At 34.3% G+C, this 21,366-nt stretch overlaps 4 protein-coding genes across 6 annotated transcripts; 1 reads left to right on the top strand and 3 right to left on the bottom strand.

The window, feature by feature from the left end:
- Positions 1–237: 237 nt before the first annotated feature.
- Positions 238–1,335, bottom strand: LOC122598877 (E3 ubiquitin-protein ligase ATL42-like). Its single transcript, XM_043771357.1, has one exon. It carries the CDS (start codon positions 1,333–1,335, stop codon positions 238–240), a length of 1,098 nt encoding a protein of 365 aa, XP_043627292.1.
- A 4,356-nt stretch (positions 1,336–5,691) lies between these two features.
- LOC122599411 (ninja-family protein mc410) lies at positions 5,692–8,528 on the bottom strand. Of its 2 annotated transcripts, none has more exons than XM_043771915.1 (3): positions 8,453–8,528; positions 6,847–7,975; positions 5,692–6,382 (listed from the first exon to the last, which is right to left on the bottom strand). In XM_043771915.1, exons 2-3 carry the CDS (start codon positions 7,871–7,873, stop codon positions 5,928–5,930), a joined length of 1,482 nt encoding a protein of 493 aa, XP_043627850.1. In that variant the 5' UTR covers positions 7,874–7,975; positions 8,453–8,528; the 3' UTR covers positions 5,692–5,927. The 2 variants fall into 2 exon arrangements, with proteins under 2 accessions (XP_043627850.1, XP_043627851.1); XM_043771916.1 differs by having other exon boundaries at positions 6,955–7,975.
- Positions 8,529–9,216: 688 nt separating this feature from the next.
- LOC122600851 (CRS2-associated factor 1, chloroplastic) lies at positions 9,217–13,388 on the bottom strand. Its single transcript, XM_043773626.1, has 5 exons — positions 12,549–13,388; positions 11,812–11,939; positions 11,142–11,367; positions 10,488–10,615; positions 9,217–10,125 (listed from the first exon to the last, which is right to left on the bottom strand). The coding sequence occupies exons 1-5, from the start codon at positions 13,357–13,359 to the stop codon at positions 9,472–9,474; spliced, it is 1,947 nt and encodes a 648-aa protein (XP_043629561.1). The 5' UTR covers positions 13,360–13,388; the 3' UTR covers positions 9,217–9,471.
- A 3,100-nt stretch (positions 13,389–16,488) lies between these two features.
- On the top strand, positions 16,489–21,019 carry LOC122600357 (protein FATTY ACID EXPORT 1, chloroplastic-like). 2 transcript variants are annotated; one of them, XM_043773065.1, is made up of 6 exons: positions 16,489–16,664; positions 17,661–17,712; positions 19,571–19,738; positions 20,338–20,384; positions 20,474–20,514; positions 20,593–21,019. In XM_043773065.1, the coding sequence occupies exons 1-6, from the start codon at positions 16,569–16,571 to the stop codon at positions 20,684–20,686; spliced, it is 498 nt and encodes a 165-aa protein (XP_043629000.1). In that variant the 5' UTR covers positions 16,489–16,568; the 3' UTR covers positions 20,687–21,019. The 2 variants fall into 2 exon arrangements, with proteins under 2 accessions (XP_043629000.1, XP_043628999.1); XM_043773064.1 differs by having other exon boundaries at positions 17,640–17,712.
- Positions 21,020–21,366: the final 347 nt, after the last annotated feature.

Raw genomic sequence — 21,366 nt, 5'->3', positions numbered from 1 at the left:
ACTTGGTTAAATATTTCTCAACTTATCATATTATAAAATTTTAACAAGTCATTAATTATAGATGTTTTCCACGTATTACGCTGATAATAATCTAGATTTTTAACCATAAGAAAAAGATATATGAGAATATCAAGAGAAAAAAGTAAAAAAAGAGAGTTTATCATTTTTCTTTACAAAATCATGTGGTTGATGAATGAAGTTAATATTCTAATTACAAAAGAGTAAATAAACTATTTTCTATACATGTAACAATTCTTTTGACTTTATATCAATTTGTATTCGTTGATCATCCAAAACACAATTGCTTTCACTACTATTATTAGCAAACCGTTCAACTGTCTTTCTAGCAATAGGTAACCATAATCTCCTTAATCTTTCTTCCTCAACCCTAACTTCACCTTCAAGAAACCTCGGATGAACCGTAATTTCCGACACCGATCTTCTCCCACCGCTTTCCGTGACTCCCCTTTCGTTTTCCGGACAAAAATGATGATCAAAGCGGTTACTTGACACACAACTAATCATCTCGGACTTCAAGAAAAGAAGATCAGATGAGCTCACATTGCTCCATCTGGTTCTCAGAATCATCGGATCATGGTCATCACATACCATGATCCGATGATTAAACTTGTGCAAGATTTTTTGATGATCATGATCATTTTCAATATTTGTATTTCCAAATCTTGAAGACCCTTCTCGCTCTATGAAAAGACTAAGATTTGAAGGTTCCGATACATTAAACCTTAAAGAATTCGAATAAGTAAAATGTGTGATATCCTCTTTAGCAACCTTAAACCTACAAAGTGGACAACTCGAGTGTTTCTCGAGCCATTGATCAATACAATCAATGTGAAAAGCATGTTTGCATTTAGGTAAAAGCCGAAGAACTTCAACATCTTCAAAAGTTGACAAACAAACCGAGCATTCTAACCCGTTTTTCCATCCTTTTAAATTCGAGAACTTAAAGAAAGGAAGTGATTCAATGATGGCCTTATCAATTCCCGAGAATCTTGATCTTGATCGTGGAAGACTACCAAAGTTTTCATGATGATTAGAAGACGATATACGACAACATTTTACATAGATCAAAGTTAAAAAGGTTAACGAAAACGCGATAGAAAGAGCTCCCACGGCCACGGCTAAACTTGGTTCAAAGTTAAAATTGCTATCAGAAGATTTTGAATAATGTTCATCAATTGTTGAAGAGTATGAGGATTGTGAAAGAGTCAATTTTGGAAATATTATGAGGAAAGTTATTATACAATTAACTCTTTTTCGTCGGTTTGCTGGAATTCTAATGAACTCCAGCCAACGAGTCGTCGTCGGAGTGTTCATAGGTTTTATATGTTGAAGATTAAGGGAGGGTTGACATTGGTTAAGTTTTTTGCATTTATTTGAAGTACTGTTGTTATTTGTTAATTTTAGGTTTATATATAGTGTCTTTATATTCGAAATCTTTAATATAGAATATTCTATGTCATCTCAAACCAAAATGCACTGTAATGTTTTGAATTCTCTTTTAATGATTAAGAATTTAGTTCAACTTGTTTATAAATAAATTCTACAAAATACATTGAACTTTGCATATATACCACTTTCACTTTATGGTTTACCAACATATCAATATAAGTAATAAACTAATCTTATACTCCATCCGTCTCATATTAAATGTCCAATTTTACCTTATAAAGTTTTATGTTTACAACTTTGACCATAAATGTCTTCCTTTATTTTATTATATAATAGTTGACGAAAGTTATATAAATAAAAAATACATTGAAAACAATATGATATAAACAAATATTTTCACGGTCAAAATTTAAAACAAAAGACTTGACAAATTAAAATTGGACATTTAATATATATATATATATATATATGAGACGGAGGAAGTATTATACATGGATAGGGATAACAAATTTTATTTTTGACAAGTTTTATTACATGGATATATATGTGCACATAATATTTCTCCATATACAAAAGATGCAAACAATCAACCATCATCATAAGATATACCATGTACAAGCAACTATCAAATGTCAAAATATCCATCCATAAGTAAGAATACAAGAGGTAATTGCTATTTAAAATCAATGTAAAAAAAAAAATATATTAGGTGGGTACCACTGAACCCATATACGGTACAATACCTTAGAGACATACCAGGTGAAAATACCCCACGACTTATAGTCTGTCTAGAACCCTTTTTAAAGGACGATAACCACTATGTTATTACCAGATGGTTTATTTAAAATCAATGTAAGTATATAGAAGGTGCTACATTTGTACATGTATAAGAACAAAATAAAAAAGAAGCCATAGGATACAGTATCTGATTATGATTATGAAGAAAGATTAGTACAACATCCCTATCTCATATAGGTGGCATTAAATTACAAAATTAATCATATTATCCATTAACTATTTGCTATACTAGTCAATCACGTTAAATATTCAATATTATAATACTTTTTTATATTCTCTTCATGGGAGTTATCTTGGATATAAAACTATGAGTCAATTAAATACAAACAAGATGTTGTATTATTTTAGCACATGAAAGGTATTATATAATAAGTTCATGCCTTTAGCGTATAAAGCATGTTATGTATTATGAACCTTTCGTTGATTTTTATTTCGCGGCTATTTACGATTTTAAAATTCAATAGTGATGCAAAAGTGGGAGATGCTTATGATTGAGACTTGACTTTTTCTTCTATTTGATTTGTCATGTTTCATTGAATAAACAAGGTAATACTTAATAGACATGATGTTGCATAGTGATGGCAACGTTAGATTTGGATAGTTTATAAGACCGAAAAAATAATGATATCTCTTATGTGTTGGTTACTTATTTGGTCCGTGTAGCTTGTCCATACTAGCAAAGAGGTGTCTTTCGAGTTTCGTTAGCAACGAGGGTCTTTATTTTGAAATTTTTTACAATCTTGGTTCCTTATTTGACGAATCCGTTGGTCAAGTTCGTCAAGTGGCCATGTACTCATCACGTGCGGCGTTATTATTGTCGATTTCCACCCATTAGCCCCTAAAACCAGTTTTGTACGGTGGATTAATGGGCAAGGTTTGTGATTTTTATTTGGTTCATGGATTGTTACTTTGTTCGGTTGATTTTGAATTAACAAAGATGTAGATACCAAAGTTTCTCTTTCTTTTCCATGTGAGTATTTGATTTGGTCTAAAAGGGTACGGTAGTTATGGAGGCTAATGGGTAGAAATAGACGATAATACCCCCACATGACGAGCACTAGGCTACTTGACGACCTAGACTAATGGATTTGTCAACACTGTGTTCTTGAGTTGTTTGAAAGAAAGAAAAGAAAAAAACATAAAGGATTACAAAATAAGTTGCGTTCTTGAGTTTAACTTAAGGATGAAAATGAAATGAAAGGGGAGGAGTTGGAAAGATTTTTTAGTTGATTTTGTTTAAAAAAGTTTCTCCCCATTTTAAAGGTGATTTGGAAAGGAGATATGATGACTTCTAATCATTTCATTTCCTTTATAATTTAAACTCAAGAATATAGTGTAGGGACCAAAATTGCTAAACATCATCAAAATTAGATTGCATCGAGACTAAAAGAAAAATCCATTATTAAAATAGACAAACCAACTAATCTTCCAATTAACTCTTATTTATTCTAAATAATTCTATTCATGATCTCACCATCTATTGAAATTGTCTACCAATAGTTTTATTCTTCTCACAATTCAATTCAACTTATCCACCAATAATTCTATTTGTCTCACAATTCTATTCAACTACCAAGCTGAAAATAACCCTAAAATATCTTTAGCCCTTGATGTAACTCAGCAAGTACGATGCGAATTTTTTGGTAATGCTTTAAAATAATTTCATGTAACATAGTATTCTTAAGCTTTCAACTTCATATATTTGTATAACCAATATGCAAATATATTTCAAACTGACATATAATTGTTTTATTTTTCACTTTTATCTATTGGAAGTATACTAGAAATGTTCGTTCACACAATGCAACATTAACAGATAGTTCTGGCCTTCTGGGTAGTTTAATATAGTATAAAATCCAAGAACGACGATAGAAGATGGTTGCTGCCGTCGGAGGGACGAAGAGGGAGTAGTCGGCAAACTAATCAAACTATATTATCTTTATACGAGTCTCCTAGATGAGTAACGTTCTCTGATTTTAGATGGTGTGGACCGTGGTGTGGAAGTTCTTATGATGATTATTTATATTTATATAATATAATCAAAGTATAAAAGATAAAATGACTCGAGATCCTAACTTGAACAAACTCTATTGCTTAAGAAAACCAATTTTCAAAATTTGGTTCAGTAATATGAGGGAAATGATGGATTTGTTGACCATGGTTCAAATCTAAGCTTTAACAGGTTTTATCAAACTGGGTTTCGAGCGATGAGTTCTTTTCTAGAAATAGTATGCTTTGGCTACCAAACACTGCTAGCATATGACGTCGTCTTTCGTCATTCAATTAATAAGTCTTTATTTGATGGGTATTTAAACAAACTTCTCACCGTAAAAGTATTTAGAATTTATTAGACATAAATCCTACAACGAGACAAAAAAGATTCTATACTCCTTTGTTCTTCTGTCACAATTAAAACAAGAAGTACAAATAAAGAAAGAAAAGAAAAAAAAGCATTGAAAATGAGATTCTAATAATAGTAATATGTCGGGAACAGCGTTCCTAAACCAAACAGCGGTAGCAAATGGTAACCACCACCACCTTATGTGGATTTGCACATGTGTTTTAGTCAATGTGATACCAAGAAAAAATTAAAGAGAAACAAAACCAACAGCTTACATTTTTACCCCAAGCAAGTGTTTTGTGTAAACAGAGTTGCCTAATAAGGCAATAATTTGTTTAGGAAAAAATATATAAGGTAATGATTTATAGACGAACATAGAAAACATAATAGAAGTAATTATTAGCTAATTTGTGAAGTTTAAGCTCATTAAATGCACTACAACAAATCCTAATAGATTATCACAAAATCCTATTTTAGCTGCACTAAAGTGTGTGCAACCTTAATAGATTATCAAAAATTCGGAAATGGTTAATGTTTAGCAGCTAATGAAACTTACTTCTACTAAATGACATAGATACATAATGACCACATAGAGATGGCAGATTGGCAGGCATGTTGCAAAGGATAATCTTTGGAAATGGGTTGGGGTTGGTTTGACCCACTTTAATACATTATCTCAACCTCCGTATATATACCCTCTGCATTCAGCTTTCAAATGCGCTTACGATAAACTATATTATTACAATAGAGTTTGGTCATTCTTGAAAGTAGTAACCAGGTCAAATTACCAACCTAGGGCCAGTCCTAGGCAACCTAGTTCAACCCTCAATTTGCACTTTCGCTTAAACACATAATGAACACGTACATAACAGTCTAAACTATTCCCCCAATCTTCTTTCTCCCAGGTAAAGAATCCAAATTTTACTTTGGTTTTAAGTTGCGAAATTATTACCTCTCCCTTGCATATAAAAGCAACATAACATTTCCATGCATCTCTTTGTATTCAAGGTCAACATTTCGGGAAATATAGTGAACATGAAGCACCAGTGACCAGACATAGGAACTTAACAAGGGCATAACCTGCAATCAACTTAGTTTCGTATACAGTAGATACTTACGATGATATATATGGAAAAGACTGCTTTTGACAAACTAAAAGGGCTACATTCTGTAAAATCTTGCTATAAATGTGCCTACAATACCAGTACATTACATACAACTTTCTATATAATCATGATGGGTATTCTATGCATATATATGACATAAAGATTTAAAAGTAGTTATCACACAATGACAAAATCATAAGCAGTCGTTTTGCATCAGATGCCACTTTTATTAACCTAAACCGTTAGAGAAAATGATTGGTATTACCGGTCGGTCAATTCTGAGCAGACGCGGCAGGGTTGCTATTTGGAAATGATGGTAAACCAGAGGCGGCGCCACCACCATTAACATTGGGTTGTTCGTCACTAGCATGCTGAACAAATTCCTCAGGTGACATGTGGGAGCCATGGCAAGCACATACTATTCGGATTTGGGTCCCACTGTATCTATATGTAACACCTGATATCGTTTTCCCATTAGGACCAGGACCGGTTGTAGAAACCCATGGTAGATTCGGAGACGATCCACTTCCTCCAAATTTAAGGTCTGCAGCTATACCTGGCCTAATAGCTGGATATTCAGGCGGAATCCCTTCTGCCTTTGACTGGTCAATTCCGTTTGTACCCTTCATTTCACCTTCTGAACGCATAGATGACCCTTCCTCTTTCGCTTGTTTACCATCACTCTTTGCCCTCTCATATGGCTTTGGCTCAGTTACCGGTGTGGTAGCTATGATGATTTTAAAAACAATAAGAGAAGAAAATGTCAAAAAAAACAGACCTAACAAAAGAAAGAGCTTTGCTACATACAAGCATCACAACATAAATATACCAAAAGCTCAGTGAAACTATTAAAGGGTATAATTCCTACTAATTTAACAAATTAAGATAGTAATTTATTAAACTGTTGAAAGAAAAAATCATGTTATTGAAGATCACGCAGATAGGACGCGGGTCACAAAAATGACAAAATAATTTTCATTTCATTCCATCAAGATATGTCATAAAACACCATCAGAGGCCATACATTCCTTAGCAATTGGTCCATTCCATTCTGTAAATCAATAAGAAGGGCTAATGGAATGGATCATTCTGTTCCATCTCTAAATCCATCATACTAAATGTATATAAGTTCTAATTATTTAAAATTGACTATGAGGCCAGTATATATTTAAAATAAGTAAGAAAGTAAACCTTGGGTGATCTTTAATCCATCATTTTGCAAATTCAAGTTTGGTGGACCCCTGCCAAAATAGGAAGGATGATACTGCATTGAATGAGAAACAAGACCCTCAGATTTACCTGCCTCTACTGGCGGCACCTGGACCTGAGAGTAACCAAACATCAAGGGCAAGTTTGCAGGAATCACGGGCTGTTGGTTTCCCGGTCTATCATTACTTCCAGAAGCCATGACTGGGATAGTTTGACTTGCAGAGATAGAGTTTGACTCGTTCACTGACAAGGAATATGGCATATTTAAGATATTTACTGCTTGTCCAGAAAACGGGACAGTGTGTGACATTTGGCCACTTTTAAATTCTTTCTCTGACGAAATGGTAAATCTCCTTTGACCATGAAAGTCCCCACCAATCGAATCCACACCCCTAACTTCCTTACTACCCTCAGACAAACCAACACCTGCAGCGTGTCGTTTCGATGCATCATCACGATGCTGTACAAGCTTTGAAGTCGAACCCTCGGCTTCAGAATCCGCCACATCCTCATTTTCAGCAGTTGAACCTTCATCAGTTGTTACAGAGACGTGTGGTGTCCTTGCTTTCACGTGCATACCGGCATGATAAGCGTCTCTCTCATGTCGTTTTTGATTGTTTATTTCATCAAACATATTTTTACGCTTGCTACTACTACTCCCCTCTTGCCTCCTATCTTCTAACACTTCACTAGACCTCCCATCGTTCTTACCCCAGAATCCGCCATTATTTATGTTCGAAGAAACATCCACATTAGCCGCTCCCTTTGAAAGGTCATAGAAAAGATTCTCCTCCGGTTTCGACTGGCTACTTCTCTGAGACCCCACGTTCGAATCTTCCTTATTATGATTAGAACCATCTAAAAAATTCTTGAAATCATCAATCAATTTACTTCCCCTGTCCCCTTCTTCCACCCTCACCTCCGAACTAGAGACGTTCTTACCCTTTGCACCAGATGGCCCACCGCACGGTAGAGATAAAGACAGGTTAAGTAAGTTATCATCCTCCATTCGCTCTTTATAAACTTATATAACCACCAAGATATATATCTCTTTCACTTATGAACCACACTCCTTGTCACTCAACACATTTCCGGTAAATCACGACTTCACCTACATCAAACATCATTTTCGTTCAAACAACGCGAAAAGATAAAAACAACCTAATACTACTGTAACAAGTACAACATTCAAAGTCGCCATGTATTAAACCTTTACACAAAAGTCGATTATTTACTCTCCGACTTAAGGAAATAAATAAATACAGTACTAACAAAAACACTACTTATCTGCTTAGTGTTTACTTCTTTTTTCGGCAATACGAAAAATAACACACATTAAATTGAGCAAATACATACAAGCCTAACTACTTATGGAAATTAATAACAAATAATAATATTAGTATAATAATTTAATTCCATATACGAGCTGAGTAATCATTAAAATGAATTAATAAGATCATGCAAAACTTACTTATTAACTAAAATCGGAAATAACTTGAAATATTAAATTAAATTTAATTGATATTTCTAAACATAAATTAAAGTTTAGGGATGGAAAAATAAAAATGAAAACATTGGAAATAAATACCGGAATATTTGTTGATAAAAGAACCCTAGGCGGTGGTGATGGTGAAAAAGAAGCTGAGCAAAGTAGTCGGTTTTCCCAATTTTTATTTTTTAAATTTTGATTTATTTATTTATTAAAGGGGACTTTTTTGTTTTTCGAAAATATTTATTAGGCACGTGTTTCTCATTACTATTTTTATTACTCGTATAATTTTGCTACATTATAACCAAGCCGTTAAAAAAAGAAAATCTTTACTTTTTTTTACAACTTATCGTATGTTTTTATAACTTTGTAACATAGGTTGCATAACTTATTAAATCCACTTACGATTTGATAGTTTCTCTTGAAACGTCAAAATGTGACCTAAATAAAATGTTATTTGAACCACTAATCGCAATTTATTAGATAGTTTAACATAGAAAATATGTTCATGACTTTTCTAGGTTTCACTCAAAAAATAGATTGGCAGTAACAGTAAAACTCTTGTCTATCATTATCCGTTGATATGATCCCACATCGGCCAAGTATGGGATTGGTTGGTGGTTTATAAGCTTAGGTGTCCCCTCCTCCTTTGAGCTAGCTTTTGGGAGTGAGTTCTACACCTAGCTTGTGGCATGATACGAGCCTATTATGGGATGGGTTCGTATCACCATCTCATGAGGAATTGTTTTAAGCAACTCCACTAACATAGTATAGTAAAACATGCTAGAAACAGGACTTGGAAACCAAAACCTCAATGTCTTTCCAAAAGCCCCTCCAGTTGGTTATTTTTTTGCAGGCATAAATACCACTTGAACTATACTCAATTAGTCATTTCTTTTAAAATGCACATTCACAGAGCATACACCACCCGATATCTGAAATCATGGCTTCGGGTTCGCTATGGTTCCCAACCATTAAACATCTACACCTCATCATAAGACTATCGCTAATCGCTCATATAACAAATCATACACTATAATAATTACACCAACAACACACCAAATGTGTATTTTACATGCCCTATAGCAAGTGTATGATACAGAAGGCTACGCCTAAGTTTAACCTAGAAGCTTGGCTAGTTCATCAACTCTTAGAGTTGCTTGTGGAACTATGTCGAGGTAATTTCCCTTAAAATCCTTCTTTCGGGTTCTAGGATTTCTTTTCTCACCTTGTTTACGCTCAGAAGCTGTTACTACCTCCTTCCCCACTGTTTCTTCACCTTCTTGCTTTTCTGTTGTTGACACTGCCACCTTTTTGGGTCGATATAGCCTAAAAGTTGGCCCAGGTACAGCATGCTGTGCAAAAGCAACCGCCTTTGCATACGCCATGTCAGCATCCATAGAAGAATCTTCAAGAACCACCGCAATTCCATCTTGTACTGCTTCCCTTAAAAGTGACATCACTCCCACTAAACAATCTTGATTACTTCTCTTTTCTGAAGTAGTGTCTTCACTATCATCAGGCGTCACACTATTGTTGTCATCAATGTCCCCAAGGGTCGAAAGTATAATATCATTTTCCTCAAGCTCGTCTTCTGTTGAATATTCTGACGATGATTCTGGAGAAGATACAACTAAATCTGCATCGACAGTATCAGGATTAGTTGTTTCATGGGGCGCGTTTCCGTCGACGAACATTGATTTCCAATCTCGCCCTCTCCACATAAGTATGTGTTCGAGCTCAAATGAAACCAGCACACAAGGGACCAGATCCTGAAACAGCAAAAACAATCGATTAATAATTGCACATAGATGTTACTGCAGAATTAACTTCAGCTTAAGAGAGATGAACCGCTCAATTCAGGTTGTATCACATTCATAGGGCCCAACTGCCAAGTAAGTGTATTTATGCTTGCAGGAATCCCAGATAGGTCATTCAAACAAGATCATCTTACAATTTTACATATTAATACATTATTACGTAGGAAATTCAAATACAAAAGGTGAAGATTTGAACCATAGTTAAATACTACCCCATCTAACCCTGGACCATGACCCAGCCTGCCCATTTTGTTACCTCTACTGTGTATCTATTAATTACAGAGTACAAGCAACAATGAACAGCAATCACATACCTTTAGTTTTGCACCAATTCTGCGATAGTCACTCCCATTCATGCCTTCACAATTAACTCGCACTAACTCACATGTTTCAAATGCCTCTCTTACATTATTAGCAAGGTCACAGTAAACACCATTTTTCCCTGAAACACATGCAAAGCATTTATGGAATACGTTTTATATAGATAAAGATTTGGAATTTGAGTTATATTATATATAAATAGGGTTAGGAATGTAATCCATTTTCATTGTTTGTTTCAAGAAGGTCTTATTAAATGCCCACCCAAAGAGTAACTGGTTTATTCAGATTATGTAAAGATCGCCAGATGGGCGGGTCTAACTAGTCAGATCAAGTTCACGTTAAATTTTTACTTCAAGTTGAAAGACTGAGGTTGACCAGTAAACCCGTCTATCCATTTTTAAGAAGATTCTTAATAAATAAATAATGTGTTAAGTTGTGATATACACACCAATGTCATTACAACAATAGTCTAAATCCCTGGATATAACAAATTCGGAGATTAAATGTGTACAGAATATTAATGGGTGACTTTTAACAGTTTGAACATTTTCATGTTAGGCGAACTTTTGATATAACCCAATCCACCCATTCAGCCATTCATAAGTAAATAGGTTTAAATCTTACAGATAAATCACCCAAAGGCTTACCAAGCTTGCATATTGGGATCAATTGCCGCCCTTTCTTGCGCATTTCACTTGCTTCTTCCAATGTTAGCCCCTCTGGAACCCGTTGGATGAGCCGTGGATACACCGGTGTAATTGGCTTCCATAACATAAGTGGAAACATGGGACGAGTTTTGTAATTATAATTTCTACCTCGGAAAAGATACACAACTCCACCTTTGCTATATATTATCTTCCCTCCTGTCTTCTCCTGTTGTACGTTGAGTGTTAGAATCAACAATCACATGAATAATAATATGTGATAAAAAGTATATTAATACGATAATTATACAAGTATTTGAATAAACCGACTTGTAAGGTTGTACACATCAAAATAAAACTGTAGAAGCTGGACACCTGTTTGACCTGTCCGACCAACCCATTTGACCTATTTCATTTCTAGCTATGTTCTTTTCCTTCAGCCTATTCGACATAAAGCAGAACCCAAATGGACCAAATCATAAGTAAATATAGCAAACTGAAAAGTCACTTGACTCTTTTGAGCGATCCAAGTTAGGAATAAGATATCAAATCAAATACTAATATAATAAAACACAAATTATACAGCACATGGATAACATTAACTGAACGTTTTTTCCATAATAAACAAATGAAAAAAGGCAGTTGAACATGATAGACTGTAGTTAGCACCAACCTCTAGTTGTTGGCGTACGTTGTCCATGTCAACAGTGCACACGCCTTTACATTTTATTTTGCAGACCCTTCTTCGTTTCCAGTGAGCATGAATATTGTCCAACATATTGTGTGTCAAACCATCTCTACCTAATATATTGATAAAAAATGAATAAACCGTTGGTAAGATAATGTTTACTTATCAAAGAGGGTTCCATTAACAACAGACAAAGCAGTATCAGACAACACTGAGTTCGGAAATAGAAAAAAACTTGTTTGACAATCAAAGTCAAGAGACAACATTATGCAAGAAAAAAAAAAGGCGTATTGCAGAGATGAAAGCTAAACGTACACTAACCAAAAAAAATATGCAAGAGAAGAAGCGACTGGCAGAGATGAAAACTAAACTTACACTATCGAACAACCCAAAAAACAAGTAACTCAACACATATAAACTTGATTTAAGTTAGGCAAGATATTGTAATTTCACTACAATATCAATAAGCAGTAGTTTCTTTCTAACTCTAATTAAAGTTTTTGCCAAATGTTAAAACAATTACTTTTAAATTCATGTTCAAACACCATCTAACCATCTAAAACATCAGCCCTCAAAATACAAATACGAATCCGCACTTTTCCTACCTAGCTCACATTACTCGCATTCAAAAATATAACAATTCATCAAAATCATCACCAAATTCCAAATGCAGCACAAGTAAATGAACCAATAAACAAATTTTAAAAAAACCAAACACATACCCATATTCAACTGCCTTTGTGATTTCAAACACCCTTTAATAAGAGCATCAACTTCTTCTTTCGACAACGGCTCACCCAACACTTCTTCTCTAGTCTTAACATATTTCGGACCCGACCCAGGCAAAAATGGGCCAGGAGCTTGCACTGGCTTAACCCCTTTCTTATGTGGTGGAGGCAACACAAATGAATCAAAATCTAACTTCTTTTTACTCGGTGGCAACGGTTTTTTCCCCGTCCAAGGCCTCGGCATTGTACCGGGCCCAAACGGAGCTATCGCGGGTTCCCTAAGTCTTAAAGGTTTAATCTTTGGTGTTTCTGTATAACTATATTGAAATTCAAAAGGGGCTTCAGGTATAACATAACTTAGTCCAGTTTCTGATACTTTCACTAAATTTTCATCATTTTCTTGAATTATTTCATCTGGGATTTTTCTAATTTTAACAATTCTTTTAAATGCAGGATGATTTTGATTATTATTTTTTATGGGTTTTGAGTATTTAGACTTTTTACCAGGAATTGATGGCCGGGAAGGCGACGACGGCGTTCCGGTGGACTTATACGGCGGTGGAACGGTGGTGTTAGTGGGTGGTCGGAGATTGGTTGTGGTGGTGATGTTGTTGGCGGATTGGAAGCGTTTGTTGAAACGTAATTGGTCTTCTGTTTGTTTTTGTGTGGGTGAGTTTTGTTGGTCATGGCGTGGGTTGTGCCACCGAGAGAAGCGGATTACGGTGGCCGGACGGTGGTGGTGTGATGGTGGTAGTGGTAGTGTAAAAATTGGGAATTGGATTGTGGTTTTTAGGGTTAGAGACATTTTGTGGGCTTTTAGGTTGAGTACTTGTTGAGTTCAGTACTTAGTTTGTTTGATGGAGAAAAACATGGAAAAAAACATGGAAGAATAATGATATTTTTTATTATTTTTTAATAGTCAATCGATATTCGATATCATGAAACACCTCACTGTATGATGGTGAAGCCCTACGCATACTCTAGATTACAAGATATAGACCATTAGCCGTTACAGGTGATTCAAAAAAAAAACTTTCAGGACCTATCACTCTAGAGAGTCGAACTCATCTAGGATATTTTATTATATTGTTTAAAATATTAAGAATTAACTTGATTGATTTAATAACTATTAACTGCATTTTCATTAAACATTAATTATGTTTATCAATATTTAAATAAACTCGAAGTTCATTAAGCACTCATTAACTCATACCCCGAAACATTAGTTAATAATTCTTGATGTGTCAATGATAACTAGTTCAACTGGTCAGAGGCATCCCAGGTTTTATCCAAGGTCATGAGCTCGATCCTTAAGAATGGCAAGTCTTGGGGTTTTTTCCTTCAAATACTTGTAACGGCCCATGGTCAACATCTCGTTGTCTAGGGTACGTGCAAGGTTTCACCATTATACGGTGAGGTTTTTCTGATGTCGCATACCGACTGAATGTTCGAGGAAAAAATAATTCCCGATGTTTAAATGCTTATTAAATAATATGTATTTTTTATCTACTAAACATTTTTAAATTTTGTTATGGTATTAATAATAAATTAATAACCTAAATAGATCTTAAAAAAATGTGTTTATGTATGTATAAGTCCCTCACTTGATGGTTTAACCCAACTAGTGTAAAATACGTTAAGTATTGTACTAGAAAAGGACTAGTATCACTTAAATATAAATGCCAGAATATAAATAAAGTAATACAAAACTTAAAGCAATAATAAATAAGTAAATGGTTGAACACAATGTAATTTTCAAGTGTATTTTTATTGATGTTTAGATAAAATACAAGATTGTTGTGGAACCAAGTTATTACACAAGTGTGAATATCCTAACAATCTATGAATTACAAATAATCTATACTTGTTAAATATTATTCTTGGGCCGAATTACTTAAAGTTGTGAGTATTCCTTTTTGCGATCGAGAGTATTTAAGCAAGTTCACCAAATTGCAAAAGTAATTTGAACGAGGTAAATGACTTGGTAATTTATTATGCCGTACAAATATGATTGCATGCATTTATAAAACTACTTTAATTCCTTAAATGCATTAGTTAAAGTACAAGGATAAAGTCATGTTGATGTGACTTATCATACTTTAACCAACCACTTTTACACACGCTTTATACTTTTATCAATAGACAAATGGATTGTCAGGATAATAGCATGTAAATGCAAAAGTCAATTCTTCGTAATCAGTGTTCAGAATTTTAAGGTATCGAACACTGATGAAAGCTCCGATCATCGATCAGGTAAGACTGCTAGTGGGCCCCACCATTTGTCAGTCTTGTTTCTTCAGACTTCAGTCTTCGACTTTAGTGAGAATGTCTTCAGTGGAGTTGATATGGACTGGAGTGAAGTCCAGTGAACTGAAATATGGTGCCTTCCAGATTTCCTATACAAGTAAGGCGTTCACTGGTATTCTATTATTTCTAGACAAATCTTCAGTGGAGGTCTAGTCTTCATTTATGGAGAGAGTCTAGTGAAACTTGGACTTAACAGTATGTATTCATTATCCATATAAACCAAATCCTAGAAGTTAACCATATAATTCACACTCATACATCTTAAGCTTGAAGCTTCGTGTTGTCTATGAAGCTTTGTATTGTCTATGAAATTCGAGTCTTGGAATTTTTTTAGACATATGTTTTTGAGATTAAAACACATCAGTTTAACCGAACCAATTAAAAAATAAGTTAAGAAAACAAAACCAAAGAAATATAAAAGATGAAAAAATAAACTGCAAACGGGTAAACAAGAAGTTAATTGTGTTACTAACTTTCCTAAGGAGCACTTAGGTTGGTTTTAAGTTCTAGTTTTTTTAATAGTATTTGTTTGACTATAGATCATTAGGTTCAACAACGATTGAGTTTAATCGTATTATCCTTCTAACCTTTTAAATATGAGAAAACATACCTATTAAGTTCTTGACAAAACTTAGGGTAGTAGAAGAATACCTAAAGTAAAAAAATATAAGTTTTATCACTTTAAAAGAAGGAATGCGTGTGTTTGAGTGAAACATTTCATTATGAATTGTCCCCCCACAATCCATTTGTAAGGAAGATATTTATAATTTTATAAACCATATAGGTAAGTGGGTGTCAGTTCAACAATAGTTGTCACTCATTTTGTTGAAACATATAATATATAAAATATAAATAGGATGAGCCAATATGATTCTCTTATCATGCCCCTAGGCCATGTTAACATGTATGAATTACATACGTGATAAAGTCTCTCAAATTTAGGTTTCTAGCTGAAATATATTTGTGTCTAAACTTACAATTATTTTGAGAGAGTCTTTGCTTCCTTATTTCCTTCCTATGGATCTTGGTGAGCCTACGTTGAAGTCTTAAAGATGCTCGTTCATCCTTTATTTTTATTTAGAAAAGTCTTTGGCATCCATATGTTGTTTAGGGGTGGAACTTTAAGGCATCTTGCTTGTGATGGAACTTCTTTTATTGACACTTTTATTGAGTAGAGTATCGTCATTAGTTGAAACTTTTATTATTAACTCGTGTGGCTTTTGAATATGTATAGACTATGAAAGAAAAGAAAAGTCAATCGTCCTTAAGCTTTAGCTCAATGGTTGTGATACCATCTCCTTGCATGAAGTCTTGAGTTAAAGTAAGTCCCTTTATGAGGGCTTGACTTGGGTATACACAACTTCAAGTCTCAAGGGACAAGGTTTATTTTATTAATCGTTGTGCCTTCGAGCGTATTACTAGGGGGTTTTCCCCCATCGGGTATTTGAAATAGGCAATTCTACATCGAGGGAGCTGTCTGGCACGAACCCGGTTAAGACAATATATGCTAGAAATCCCGCTGTCGAATCATGACACAAAGTTTTCTCAAAATTCGGAAAAAAAAAGTCAATCTCTTCAAATATTCAAACATTTAACACCAAACACGAAGAAAAGTCCAGAAGAAAAAACCACCCCATCAACCAAATTTTCCCATTAACATAAGATAGAAAAAAAGAAAAAAAAAAACCATTTCCAAGATTTTCAAAAATGTCAGCCGCAGCAATGTCTCAATTATCATGTTTTGCCACCATTCATTACAATACCAACACAGTTCATCCACCACATCTTCTTATTCCTTCTCAGGTACATTTATATACATTTATGTGACTTTATTTTGATTGAATTGATCCTGTGTGAATATTAATTGGTTTTTATTATCTTTCCATTTTGCTACCTTAGTTCTACTGTTTGGTTTCTTTTAGGGTTTTTCATTTTATTTTTAGTTAATAAAATTTCCTAGTGGCCCTTTGTTATATACTCTATTATTATATCTACATATATTTATATATTTATGGGCAAGTTTACAATTTCTTGTTTACATCATGCCCATTTATACTTTGCTGTTTCGATGTTATTTCGATCATGATCTGATTAGTTATATAAGTGAAGTGAGTGGCTTGATTGTCAAATCTATAGTGATATAACACGGTGTAGTTATTTACCTGATAAATTTGCATTTTTTGGGAAAGTTAGACGGAATTTCGTCAATTTGTATAACTTTTTTTTTTTTCTAGTTTATGCAGTATAGTGCCTGAATTCTTTGGTTAGAGTAAAGTTTGACTTCATAACCTCGAGGTGCTGACAACCGACTACATTATACAAAAAAAAACAACTTATGTGATAGAAATTTACCCAAAATGCGGAAACACGCAAAGTATGTTACCCACAAATGGAAGATCCGATTACAATGATACGGCTAGCCAATCAAGTTAATTGAAGAGATTGGGGTAACATATGATTACTATCTGAAGTAAGAAATACAAAGAAAGTTATCAGAAAGAAACTTTAGGCAAAACATGTTGTAGTTAAAAGGGTTTGGAGATCTAATACTTTCCAAATTTACCTCGCAAAAAGTAGGTTTAGTTCAACTTTTGTCCACTTGGCCTCACAAATCATAAGAAAATTTAGTAACTTATATGTCTAGGGTGCCATGGCTGTTTAGATCGAGGAGTAGTACATTTGGTAACATATCAACTTTTTTTTGCCTCCCAATAGTTACTGTTTTTTATTATCATTATCTGGTAGTTCGTCCTTACTAATTTCATACGTGTTTTGAAGATTGCAAATGTTACTTTGCAGTTACCCACTGGTATCAACAGTGATCGACATGCCATAAAAGCATCCAATTCAGGTAGTAAGTTATCTGTTAAGCAAAAGCATTACACCAAGATAACGATATACTAGTGAAACCCAATTCCAGTGTTAAAGAATATGTTAATGGAGAAGTGATTGACCAACCAGTTGAAAAAGTTGTTACCGAACCAAAAAGAGCAGCAAAGATTCACGATTTTTGTTTCGGAATTCCTTACAGTATGTTACTAAATTCTATTTGGGAAATTTGAGATAGACAAACTTTTCTGCCCTTTTTCTATTACCTGGTGAAGTAGTTAAAAAAAGGAAAACCAAGTAACACAGGAATTATCGTCAAGTCAACAAAGGCTACAAAGTACCTGGAAACACATACCGTTTCAACTAGTCAACTGTCATAATGAGCAATACTGAAACGAAAACTAGATCTAGATTTACGAATGTGGATAAGATGCAAAAATTAGTCAAAGATTCGATTCCTTAACGAAGTCACCTCAATTATTGTGAGTGAGGATGACCTAAATGAGTTGGTATTTAGAATTACTCCTTGCTACTAACAGCGTTTCTCGGTAGTCCTAGAAGTTATGTCCCAATAAAAATTGACTAGAGAGTTGCACATAAAAAGTAAACATGTAAAGAACTTTTAAAAGATATGACTAGGGAAGTATACAAAAATAATGCTGTTTTTTCTTTTAACTGGGAGATGTTTAGGGGCACTCCGACAAAATATCTTTCTTCCTTGTCATATCTGATTCAACATGATCAAAGTACTATAATAAGTCACCTGATTATGCCATTGATGTCCAGAGAGCATCCATTTCTTTAGAAGTGTCATTGGACGGTATGAACTTGAGCTTTTTTATGCCCAATTTGAAAGCTTATGGTGAAGGCTGTTGAAGGCTGGAGTTGCACCAAACATATCTGAATACTCTGTTTGGAAACGGAGTTAAAATAGGGTTTAAGAGTAAATAAAATTGCAAAAATTCATATTCACAGATATAACCATAAGCTTTCAAATTGCGGACCTGGTACTTGAAGGACCTCCCCATAACTTAGTGCCGCTCCACAAATCATCACTGACTCATTTTCAGTCATATGTGACGATTATTAGTCAACTGACTTAGCTGAGACCATATAAAATATGATGAGATTCAAACACACTACTCTCTCCAGTCCTACATCTTATGAGTGATCTTATTATTCTTAGATGTCATATTATATTGGAACAAATGGAATTTATCACAGGAATTGGAATCCATAAGAACGGCAATTGAATTGAATATAACTTCACCATGTGTTTGGTGGGTAGAGATCGGTTTAATTTACTGTTTAACTTGTATGTAAAGAGTTGAATTTTGAGCTCTTGTTTAACAAAATCTCTGAAATTGATCTTTATATACTTGTAAAAAAGATTTTAGTATAGTTTGATGCTTTCAGAACACGGTTTCCTTAAGCTTTATCTACAAAGGGTAGAGTTGTAGGGAGTGTATTACCCTATGACCGTACTGTGATTGCAGTTGTTTGGGGGTAATCTCTAGGAAACACATAAGACTCCGGTGAGATTGAATCAGCCAGAAGGTTCACCCTGGGGTAACTTCTGGTTTTCACCACTTTCGCAGGCTTTGTAATTTTAAACAAGTAAATCTTTTTAAGTCAAATTGCAAAAGTAAAACTGTACAAGTTTGTTTGACATTTGATAAAAACTTCTTTTACAACTGAACCATTTTTTTACATGTAGAATATGGTGCATGATAAGAAAAGTGATGCGACTTTAGAGCTCTCTATTTTTTTTTACGAGGACCTTTTGAGCTCTATATAACTTAAACTAACATTACCTCTTAGAACCATCAGTTAAAATATTACAGGCATAATATTCTTATGTATGCGTATTTGACTTACAGGTGGGATTGTTTTTAGTGGAGGGCTTATTGGTTTCTTGTTTACAAGAGATCCGGCTACTTTGATATCCGGTGGACTTTATGGTAGTGCTTTACTGGTCTTCAGCATGTTCAGCTTGAATGTCTGGAGACAAGGGCAATCTAGCTTACCATTCATACTTGGACAAGCAGGTACCAAACATGTTTTGTTCATAATCTATGTTGGTCATCTCATCTCGCTGTCGAGAAACCAAACTACATTTTCATAGTTATGTTTGCGAAAGTTACCAAGTAATTTTTCAAAATAACTATAACTAGTGACACCACTAAATCATGATTATTATGGTGGTAACCTTTCATAGCTTTTTTGAAGTGACAAGAATATCTTACATAGCACACACAAAGAGGGGCAATTTAGACATGATGTATACTAAAGGGACTGAAATGACTGTCTACCATATGAATTGTGACTCTAAAAAGTCACGTGTTCGAATTGAAGAAGATGGTTAACAAACTAAACTGTCTGTCCTTTTTGTTGGTGAAATTACTGAAAGGTCCACCTCATGATGTGCACAGAATATAATATTAATATAGACGGTGTCACGAATTGGACTCGATAGTGCAGTTGAAGCATGTTAAGACTTTAAACATGTGTTTGAAACTTTTGGAACAAATCCAATATTTGGGTATACGAACAGTGACGAATTTGTTATTTTTTTTTTTAAATTTTGTTTTCTTATAAATAGCTTTCATGTTTTACACTTTTTCATGTTTTGCTTCTCTCGGTGCAGGAATCGCTGCTGCCCTTTTTTGGAAAAACATGAAGACCTATTCATTGGTATCATTCCTCCCCTTGTTTAATGCTAAATAGTAAAAGAAAACAGAAAATAAGTTCGTTCACTAATTACTCTTATTTATGATGTGCAGACGAAGAAAATATTACCAACAGGCTTAAATGTTGTCTTAAGGTGAGGAAGTATGCAGTCATTCTTGAATAATTGTTGGGGCCTTTTGGTTTTAAAGTTAATCTGTTATTTGTTTGGCAGTGCTGCAATGTTGTGCTTCTATATGTATGTGGTGGTGTCTGGTGGAAACCCACCTTCAAAAAAATTAAAGTCTGCTGCCGCGGCTCCATCTTAGTGGCGACATGGGCCCAAAGTATAGTTTTTTCATCTACTTTAGACTGAAAACGTAGATAGGGTTTATCCGTGTTAAGTCGAAAGAGGTTTCAGCTTGAGTTTTTTTATAAGTGTTCACATATAGACATAAAGTTACTGGGGTGTGTGGCACCAAGATTGCAGGTTGAGCCGGTATGGTGGTGGATTCAAAGCAGTTTTGGAACCACTATTATTAAGATACTAATAAAGATGTTTGAATTAATAAAACTACTTGGGAGGGGTATGAATAGAGATAATCTTTTGCCGAATGTTCTTGATCAGTTTAATCTTTTTAACTCAATCCCCTTTCAGCTAATTCTTTTAGTCTACTATATCTTATGACTCTGTTGAGATACAAACACAACTCTAATCCACCATTGCCTTTAAGCCAGAATAAGTTTACCCAAAGCGTCATTACCTCTCACCTTCTTTTGCATCACCATTTCTGATCAGCAACTATCATAAATTTTTTCACCAAAGTAGTCCAAAAATACCATGAATAACTCGATTACTGTTCGTCATCAACATTTACAATAAGATGATAATAGCTGTATTTGATTGCTGCTTGAGTCTTAAGACTCTTGGGTGACACAAACTAGAGTTCAGTTAATTGTTTTGTTAGGCCCGTGCTTATAATGAGTCTTCAGGGGAGTCCTTGAAGAC

This window comes from Erigeron canadensis, chromosome 5, assembly GCF_010389155.1.
Source record: "Erigeron canadensis isolate Cc75 chromosome 5, C_canadensis_v1, whole genome shotgun sequence".
Taxonomy (NCBI): domain Eukaryota; kingdom Viridiplantae; phylum Streptophyta; class Magnoliopsida; order Asterales; family Asteraceae; genus Erigeron; species Erigeron canadensis.
This window is presented reverse-complemented; position numbering and strand designations above follow the sequence as displayed.